Source organism: Primulina huaijiensis, chromosome 18, assembly GCF_012295235.1.
Source record: "Primulina huaijiensis isolate GDHJ02 chromosome 18, ASM1229523v2, whole genome shotgun sequence".
Lineage (NCBI taxonomy): Eukaryota > Viridiplantae > Streptophyta > Magnoliopsida > Lamiales > Gesneriaceae > Primulina > Primulina huaijiensis.
In genome coordinates this window covers 6,966,394-6,976,583 of record NC_133323.1, presented here as the reverse complement: position 1 = coordinate 6,976,583, position 10,190 = coordinate 6,966,394, and the positions used below count along the sequence as shown (strand labels likewise).

The window sequence follows — 10,190 nt, the reverse complement described above, 5'->3', positions numbered from 1 at the left end:
TAAAAACATATTTTAATAAACGTGTATCTCATTTATATCTACAATATCTTAATAAAACATATATATATATATATTTTATTTTAATCTGTATTTTTTAATTAAATGATCTTATCCTCTATGACATAAAAATTATTATAGAAAATCATTTTTTATATTTTTTAAAAAAATATTTAACACAAAATTTTAATATAAATGCATGTATCACGTGCGAAAGGACAGTATTAGATATAATAGATGATGACCCTCTTTTAATAACACGTCGTTCATAGTTACCATACATCATCCGCTAACTTGTCCGGTTCTGGATTAATCTGTATAATGCGAGGACCGTAGGCAAAGTTCATGCCTAAGTTTTTGAGTTGATTCGATCAAGAAGTTGAAGTGACATGATAGCTCAACAAGTGCTTGTTTATTTTGTGAATTTGCAGTTTATAAATTAGGCTTGTAATAATATAGCCAAATCCAATACAGTTAGAAACCGTTTTTTCTAATTTAATAATTGTTACTTGTAATTTTACATATAACAAATATTATATTTAATTTTTAAAATATGTTGCTTAATAAATTACATATTTAGGTATTTATTGATTAAAGATAAAAAAATAACTAATTTCAATCCCATCTCCACCCGGTCATATTCATTTCCCATTTGGTCAACCATTCGATCAAATACGCTGACATCCGCTTGGATTTGACTCAGTTTTAGATTGAATTTTATATCAAATATGGAATCGATTTAATCTGTTATATTGGTTTGGTTCTATTACTTTATAATCTGAAATCGATCCGATAACATGTCTACTATGGTGTATGGTGACTTCTAACGAATGTTTTAACCAGTTTACTGGATGTAATTATATTTGCAAGCACTTTTGCACATAATTTGCTTCATATCGCATGCTTGGTACATGTCATGAGACGAAGAGTGACATGCTAGATGATGGATAGAAAAATGATAGAAATGAATAAATAAGATGATATAATAAAAATGATAGAAATGAATAAATAAGATGATATAATAAAGTGTATTTTTTTTTATTTGTGAGAGAAATCAATATGATATCAATTTCATAAAATTGATTTATGAGATCGTTTAACAGTCAGACTTATAATTTATCAAACTAGTTTTTTATATCATTTGTAAATGTATACATGGTTTCATAATCTTTTAAACTTGGTTAAAATCATTTTTATAGGTAAGTTTATCATAACAATTAGCAAAAACGAAATCCATGTTCAAGCCGACGGTTTGCACTTAAATTTTTAAATAATAAATTGTTTGACTCGCTGATATTCAATTCGAACTAGAATGATCTTTTCTACTCGCTATTCGATAGATCGAGCTCTTCAAATCCATTCGTCGTGGAAACGGTTTTCGGAGCATATCACCGAGTGTTGGTGTAGCAATGGTGCTGCTTCTGCTGGCGTTTTTCTTCCTTGGGGCGTTGGCCGTTGTTGCAGTGGAGGTGGTGGTGCTCTGGATTTTTGTACGCCGTTTGGCTCGGAAAGTTGAGCGAGAAGAAATCAGGGCCAAGGAAGTGGCCTCCGTTCCGTATGACGACCTCAGTTCATCTTTACACGAAAAGAAGGTGATCAATCAATCTGGCGATCCGTGTTTCTTCTTTTTGGTGAATTGAAAATTTATTTGTTTGTCATCTTTAGGTGTCGGTTTATTTGTTGATGCACGCTTCTGTGTCTTTGTCTGTAGGATGTAGTCGTTTCCGTTACATTTTTTTTTCTCTAAAACGAAGAATCATGCTGTGGAATATCAAATCCCACTTAATTTAGAATTAGGCGACGATGCAATTATGATGAAATTGAAGCCGTACATATGGGGTATCCGCGGAATGTGAATGAACGAGTCTAACAGTTTATGGTGCTGATATTCAAGGTGGATTTGGCTTTGCGGCGTTTTCTTGATTATCTTTCTGTCCAAATGCATTGTTCCAGGTCGTAAATTTGCCTTTGCCCCTTGAAACAAGCTTCATGGGAGTGCTCTCCTATTTCCAAATATTCTTTCCCATTACAGGGGATCATGTGTGTTGAAATTCAAGCGAATATCCGCTTTGTGTTTGTTAAATGCGTTAGAATGGTTCAGTAGTTGTTTTAGTTACTAGGTTTGTATCTATGCTGAAAACCCAACTTCTGTTACTGGATCTGGGGCAAGATTAACAGTCTGTTGAGGTCACCAACCTCCACTTCATTGTTCATGGGATTTGATGGTTGACATCTTCCTTTCATTTGCGCCAAAAAACTGCTTTTATCCATCTGTTTCGTGCTAGTATATAATTAATTTCTTGGGCTAGTGACGACACCTTGTCCGAAACAATTTGAGGCAATTGGTACGTCACAGACATGTCAACTTAACAACAGTGAAGTTTCCCGTTTAAAATCAAGCAAAAATTATGGGATGGGGGAGTTGCATTAAAATTTGTTTATCATTCTTCTTTCAGTAACAAATCTCGCATCATAATGTGCCCCTTTTGCTTGCATTCCGTTCTTTGACTTCCACCGAAACCTCACATATCTATGCTCGTGTCTCGCCTTCACATTAGTTTGAAATTTTATCATATAGAAATTCTTAATTTGACTTACCATATTTAACCTCTATGTTTGTGTTCTTTTTCATTGAATTGTTGCTTTGTCCAGGGGGCTCTATGGGTTTTAGAACCAGAAAAAGTCCCAAAATCTTGGTGTGATGGCAAATTGCCTGCGGAGCACAAACGGAGAAAAGATATCTTGGAGGTTTCACCTGTAAAAAAATTCGCAAGAATTGAAGATTGTTGCCTAATTCTGACCGAGTCCGATGGTTCCCAGGCAAATATTTTACTCAAGGGCTGCAAAATTGCTGCTGTTTCTGCAACAAACTTGTCCACAAAAAAATGGTAATGTTACTTTTTCTAGACAAATTTTACTGAACTAAAACTGTCCAATGACTTCCGATTTCAGAACCTAGTCATATTGATGCGCCATTTGGTATATTACTGTTGTGATTGTTATGCCTTTCCTTGTAGAGGGTTAATGGGTATGTTGATGAGTTTTTTATACATTTTTTTATTTTTTCATTCGAAGAGTATCTTACTAATAATCAATGAGTAGACTGTGCTCTGTCAAAAATTATGAATAGGGTTATAAATTGGCTGATTCTGAGCGCTTGGGTGTTCTAGTTTCTGCTATTGAGTGCTGCAAGCAGTAATCCTTAAGAATTTGATATGTTCCTAGTTTTTGAAAAAAATATTAGACAAGAAACCTTTATACTTGACAGGTTGCGAGAATTTACACCACACTGTTTTTCTAATAATGAGCTTAATCAAAACAAATAGATCATATAAGCATTATAGACTCATAAAAAAACTCCTAAAAATAGGCCAGCTAGAGATTTAGAATATGACTATTGACTACCAAACAATAAGTAAACCAATAAGACTCTTCCGCAGGGAGATACTTTATGGTAAAATTCGAACCCTTTCAGGGATAATACTGATCTTGGTCAAATTAATAGTCTGGCTTATCTAATTGTTGACCTTATGTTTTCTGCTTGTAAGGATTTTTATTTTGCTTCACGCCTTTAAGGATGTGTGAGTTCGATATCAGACTTTATCTGAGTCATGATAAGACTATATTCATGGCAGTAATGTACATAAAAAAGGATATAAAATCCTCTAACTTACTCTTATTCGTTTCGTGGATCCCGTTTAATTGCAGAAATTTATTGTTCCGGAATTTTCAATTAAATTATATCTTTTTCTAATGTGATATGTTTCAATTTCTGGAAGAGTTGTAGCTTAGATTAGTTTTCCTTTTCTTATAACAGGGCTAAAAGGTACCCAATCAAATTGGAGAGCAAGGATCCAGTTGTATATAAGGGATATAACATTGTTTACCTATATCTTGAGACATCTTGGGAGAAGGAATCCTGGTGCAAAGCTCTTCGTCTTGCTTCATGTGATGATGATGACAGAAATAGGTGGTTTTCCACATTGAATGTGGAGTTTCAGAAATACCTAGCAGTGCTAAATGTGGGCCCTTCGGTTGTGAGGCCCTCTGCAGGTTTCGGTGCAGAATTACTTGATAAGTCAGTAAAAGTTGACAATTCTTCATCAAAAGTTCGCCAGTTCCTGAAAAAACTTGCAAAGAAGGCTTCTAAAAAAGATCAAGAATATAAACTTGGTGGCACTTCAATATCAGGCCATGAAGAAAAAAAATTAAGCGAGAAATCACGCTCATTCCAAGACTTGATTCTTTCCTATGGGGCAGGAAAAGTTGCCTCAATAGAAAAGCCTCTGAATGTTTATTTTGATGATACTAATTTGTCATCGTCAATCTCAACATCAACAGATTCAGAAAGTAGAAATCATTTATCTGGAATATCTGATGCAGATTTTGACGAAGGAACGATGTGTTTGAATCTGTTAATTTCACGACTTTTCTTTGACGTGAAAAATAACCCAAAGATTAGTGATTCCATGCGACAAAGGATACAGGTTTGTGATATCTATTTGTTCCTACTTCCATACGCTGAAGCACATTAGACCATGTTTTACAAAATGTGCCACCAGTTATACATCCATAATAATGTCAGGACATATTATAACTTGCATATAGAACATGAAATTGCAGTGGATATCTCTGGTATCCTTCACATGATCTTGCCCAATTGGTGAACCTAGCTTATGAACATAGTGAGACCAATGAAACATAGAAGGAATTTTGATTTGAGCAACTGCGATTGTATGACAAGTGCAATTTGTCACCGACTAGTAATACTGATGGGAGTCCAAGTACTGCTCGTATAGGTCATTTGTCTAAGTACTATAATCGTGTTTGTTACCCTGAGATAAAAGAGTTGGTCAATGGCCAATTTAATAAATAATTAACTCAACAGATCTTATTATAACTCTTTCAATATACCACTAAAGGAAATATGCCAAAGTTGCCTGAGATTATGTGGTTTTTTGTAAGAATTAAGAAACGAGTTCTTAGTTTCTTTTTTTCTTTATGATTAGTTTAAAATTGTTTCGTCAAAAAATTTGGACGCTACTTTGAAATGTATGTATTCATGCAGTTCATATACTGATGATAAAATCAGTGTATGAGTATGTTTTGTGTATGTAACTAATTTCTGTACCATGCAATGCTATAGAAATCATTATCCGACATGCGAATGCCCAATTACATCGGTGACATCACATGTACAGCTATGGATCCTGGTAGTCTGCCTCCGCGAATCCTTGCGATGAGGGTCCTTCCCTCAAATATGAATGAGATGTGGGCCTTTGAAATTGATATAGAATATTTAGGGGGCACGATTCTTAATTTTGAGACAAGGCTTGAAGTTCGAGAACTGGAGTTGGAAGGAGAAAAAATGCAGTTGGAGACGAATGCAGTTGGTGATGTCACATCTGGTATCCTGGCAGATTTCGAAAGTATTGGAGAACAACTGAAGCATTCTGAAGAGGAGATGGATGAAACAAAACAAAAAGATGAAGCAAAACTTGGGCCAGGTGGTTTAGTTAATTCAATGCAGTTTTACTTATGTTGTACCATACGTTATACTATGCTAAACAGCGATAGACACATGACTTATCTTGTGACCATATTGATAGTTACTCCAAAACTATGCGAAACATATATAATTTTTTTGAAAGAAGCATGAGTTTCAAATGTGTGTGTAGTTGTGACCTGGCACCTGATTGATCAATTTTTAGGTACCTGAAAATCCAGCCCTGCGTTTAAATTAATTTATAGACTCTACACCAATACTCAATTGTTGGTTTGATATTGTACAAGAGTTTAACTGAACTTAATTGTTAAATATCTTTTCCTTAAGACTCTATCATCATTGAGTTGTATCATAATAAGAAATAGAACCTTTTTGTCATCTGAAACAACTGTTTTGTTAAATGTTGTTTCGGATTTAGGGTTCAGAGTATCGATCCCATCTGGGGATCAGATGTTCACTTCCCGGATAGTGAAGAGATTGGAGCTTCGTTTACAAAAGTATACGATGCATGCATATTTGATAGTGCTACCACTACCGAAGTTTGACATTATCTTGGGTATAGACTTGCTATTTTCTTATGGTGAAGTCATAGATTTTCGACAGAGGTCGTATCTGTTATACCACCTAGTGGGAAGCCATTTCTTAAACTGTATCATAATTGGGCTTTCGCCAAAGGTGATTTTGTTGACTTTTCTCACTATTTTTCATTTATATTACTTTAAAAAACTCACAGGTGAGAATGACAACTCCAAAAGTACTCAAAATGCATCATCTCAAACGTCTAGATGGAAGTCTATGCTGCATTCTATCACCAGACAGGTCTCACAGGTCTGTAAATGCCTTCTTTCTTCTGTAGGTGTTTCATACAATAATCTTATTCATGTCGAAAACAGACCTGCTATTATGTTTGGATGCATAGTATTAGACAGTAGACAACGCATTTTATCTTCCCTAAAATTTCAGCATGCATTGTATTATTGGTGAATTTGTTCGTATGGCTGGGTCTGGTGGAATTTTATTTTGGGCTACTTACAATTTTTGAAATTCCCCGTAATGTTTTAGTTTAACTCAAAAGGGATTGTGAAAATGTGATGGAGCGAGTTTATTAGAATTTTTAATTTATTATATCCAGATTTCAATCAGATTGATCATAATAGATTAAATTCCAACTATTCATATTCAAATATTTATGATCCTTTTTAACCAGTTACTAAATATATGTGCTAATAGAATGAAGTATAAATTAATTTCAGATTTATACCAGATTCATTGACAGCCATAGTATGTCTTAAAAAGTTTGTCTGCTCTACGAGAGGATAAATGACTTAATTTATTTGTTCACTTCATCCATCCAGCTTTTAGTAGAGAAAGCATTCATTTAATTCTGCCTTTTGGCTGGTCTCTTGATCCAATTTATATTCTTGAGCCTCCCCACCACACTTGCGCGAGAAACCACCCCCTTGATTACCTGCCCTTGAACAGTAACTGTTTGATGGAGATAAATAGCACTATTTTACTTTTTTCATTTTCTTGTTTTAATATCACCCCCTTCCACACATTTGTTACACTTTGAATGAATTAGTGTTATATATGGACGAATAATTTTATTATACTATTTAGAAGTTCAAGGGGGCAGAGGGAGGGCTTTTTGGTTTTTTTGGTATTCCATGAGATGCACAAATGTGTGTGTTGTTTGGGCTATGTTCCTGTCATTTAGTTGCTTTAACCTCCATAGTTTGGGAATAGTGTCACAAATGCTTGTTTCTAGGAAGACATGAATTGCAACAAAATGTGGAATTTCATCTCTAACATGATTATTCTTTATTGGGTGAAGGTTCCTATCTCATTAAGAATCAAGATTTCTTCTCTTCGTGGAACCATGCGACTGTACGTGAAGCCTCCACCGTCAGATCAAATTTGGTTTGGGTTCACATCTATGCCTGATATCGATTTTAACTTGGAATCTTCTGTTGGAGACCGCAAAATCACAAGCGGGCACCTTACCCTGTTGCTGATCAGTCGATTTAAGGTCAGATCTTTGTTTTTGCAAATAATTCTTCTTTAGCGTCTCATCTCTACGAATACAATTATTTCCATGAATGTATTATTTCATATGTCTTATAACTATCCTTCTCACTTCTTATTTTGATAGTTTCTCCAATTTCCTTCATCATACCAATTTATCAGAATACCTTAACGTTCCACTTGTTATACATGGTTGTTCTTCAGAAAGTTGCTCATATTTCATTTAAAAAATATCTTTTGCTTGAGTACCACTTACCTTTTTTCCTTCGCTTAAAACATCACATAGTGCCTTTGGCTCTTGTAGTTGTTGCCCACGACTGTTTCTGATCTATAGTCACCTTATTGTAATTTGTAAAGTTTGGGAATGAAATGAAAAGTATTGGGAAAAACAGCGTGGATTGGGTGACATATTGGCATAGAACGGAAAAAGCAGTGAAATAGACCATCTCTAGGGCATGGAATTACGAATAAATGGGTAGTACCACTTACCTTTTTTCCTTTGCTTAAAACATCATGTAGTGCCTTTGGCTCTTGTTGCCCATGACTGTTTCTGATCTTTAGTTATCTTATTGTAATTTGTTAAGTTTGGGAATGAAATGAAATGTATTGGGAAAAACAGCATGGATTGGGCGACATATTGGCATAGAACGGAAAAAGCAGTGAAGTGGACCATAAATCGGGCATGGAATTACGAATAAATGGGTAGTATAATATACAAAATATAATAAAAGAACATAGGAAAAAGCCTATAGATCTATACCCTCATGAATTGACACCGTGATCATCATTTTTCTTTCATTAATGGTAAATTGATTGATCAACATGATTATAGATTTTTCAGCGATGCTGATAATACATGATTCTCAAGGTGATATGTTATATGATTTTGTTCCTTCTCGTCAATGTACTTAACCAACCGACCATTTTTTCTTACGCTAATTAACAATATTGAATATTTATTAGATTAACATTGTAAGCAACACCAGCATGGAAACGAATATTTTCAGGGGTATTGGAGTTCATTAATTGATATTGTTATAGTAATTATAATGATGTATTTTTTAAATTGTTTCAGCGCCCATACTTAACTACATTTGATATTTCATGGTTCGACGCAGAAAAAAATAATTTGGATAATAGTTGCAATAATATATGGGTCGCCTCGGTGACATCTACCATGATCTTTCATGCAAACCATTATTCTTACCACTTGAAATTTGACATTCCTTTTTGACTACATGTTCTCCACCCAATCTAAGGTTTGAAGTCATAGCATTATTCTTGTTAAATTGTATATGCTGATTGCTGAATCTCCAAATTGTTTGAAATACTCCATCTTGATCTGAGCAAAATCATGGATGTTTATGCATGTGGTACACTTGTTTGCCACTGAGCACTTTTTTATAAGAATATATGCTTCACTAAAATAATAGGAGTTAGCTTTCCCTGGATTAGTTTGTTTATCCATGATCATCAGGAATCCGAGACTGATGTCCTGATCTTTCTTCAGGTGGCTATCCGTGAAACCTTGGTTCTTCCTAACCGTGTGAGTTTTGGCATTCCTTGGATGTTAGCTGAGAAAGATGACTGGGTCCCTAGGAATGTTGCTCCATTCACGTGGTATAAAAATAATCAAGATTTTGTTTCTAATAGCACAAAACGAGAAGGACCGGGCTTCCAATCTGGGGAAGCAACACACAACGTAGAAGCTAATCATGGAATTCCCTCTAGATCAGAAACCAACCTGGAAAAATCAAAAACTGTTGGTATTGTCCCAACGATAACTAGTAAATCTGTGGAACCTCTTGCAGCTTCATCAAGCTCCATGGATTACTCGACAGCGAAAGATAGTTCTTACGAAGAACTTAAAGCCCCTCTAGTTAAAAATGATAGACTGCAAGGTTTTGTCCCACGGAGCATAGAGGATAAGTCAGGTGCTTATACGTCCCAATCGCTTGAGTTTTTAGAGGGACAACATATTCATAACGAAGAAGAAGATGATACAAGACCAAGAAGAATTGGTACGAAAGAGCGAATGTTTGGGTTAGGAAAGAAAATGGGAGAAAAACTTGAGATGAGGAGGCGGCACATCGAAGAGAAGGGCCGAAATTTTGTGGAGAGAATGAGGGCGCCATGAGGATGAAGTTTGAGATCCTAAATGCCATTGCTTGCTGGCCGCATTGTTTTCTAGTCCTGTAGACTCGTTGTAAGAGTGTCTAAAGTCTTGCCTGCGCTTTTCCCATTTTTTGAACAATCTATTCTAGCATTTTCCGGGAGATCGAGTTGTACAAATTCAGCCTCTTGAATAGTGAATGACACAAAAGAAAAGCCTCTGATCTTAAGAGAGACATCATCAAACGTGTATAGCACCAACCAGTGGTTTTTTTTAGATATTACACAAGTTTTTTGGTCCTTGGCATGTGATTGTCAGATATTATACAAGGAATCATCATTTCCTCCAGTTTTTCATGTTGAATACTGGAGTAATAAGACTCGCAGAAATCAAAGGATACCCGAAGTTTTACTTCATTTTTGTTGAAGAGTCTCATTAGATTTAGTATTCTACGTTGCTAAGTTGCTCCAGGCAGAGAAAAGAGCAACTCCATATTATTATCAATAAATACGACAGAGACCAAATTTGTTACTTTTGAATGATTCAATC

At 35.1% G+C, this 10,190-nt stretch overlaps 1 protein-coding gene across 2 annotated transcripts; it reads left to right on the top strand.

The window, feature by feature from the left end:
- The first annotated feature begins 1,249 nt into the window (after nucleotides 1–1,249).
- On the top strand, nucleotides 1,250–9,913 carry LOC140964381 (uncharacterized). 2 transcript variants are annotated; one of them, XM_073424096.1, is made up of 7 exons: nucleotides 1,250–1,589; nucleotides 2,650–2,885; nucleotides 3,815–4,484; nucleotides 5,144–5,504; nucleotides 6,237–6,331; nucleotides 7,338–7,532; nucleotides 7,886–8,110. In XM_073424096.1, the coding sequence occupies exons 1-7, from the start codon at nucleotides 1,407–1,409 to the stop codon at nucleotides 7,967–7,969; spliced, it is 1,824 nt and encodes a 607-aa protein (XP_073280197.1). In that variant the 5' UTR covers nucleotides 1,250–1,406; the 3' UTR covers nucleotides 7,970–8,110. The 2 variants fall into 2 exon arrangements, with proteins under 2 accessions (XP_073280197.1, XP_073280196.1); XM_073424095.1 differs by lacking the exon at nucleotides 7,886–8,110 and adding an exon at nucleotides 9,039–9,913 and having other exon boundaries at nucleotides 1,256–1,589.
- Nucleotides 9,914–10,190: the final 277 nt, after the last annotated feature.

Bases quoted from the DNA above. Each gene is read 5' to 3' on its own strand.
- LOC140964381 (XM_073424095.1), top strand. From the start codon at position 1,407: ATGGTGCTGCTTCTGCTGGCGTTTTTCTTCCTTGGGGCGTTGGCCGTT. The intron at 2,886-3,814 runs GTAATGTTACTT...TTCTTATAACAG, and splicing joins AACTTGTCCACAAAAAAATG to GGCTAAAAGGTACCCAATCA. The intron at 5,505-6,236 runs GTGGTTTAGTTA...AAAAACTCACAG, and splicing joins TGAAGCAAAACTTGGGCCAG to GTGAGAATGACAACTCCAAA.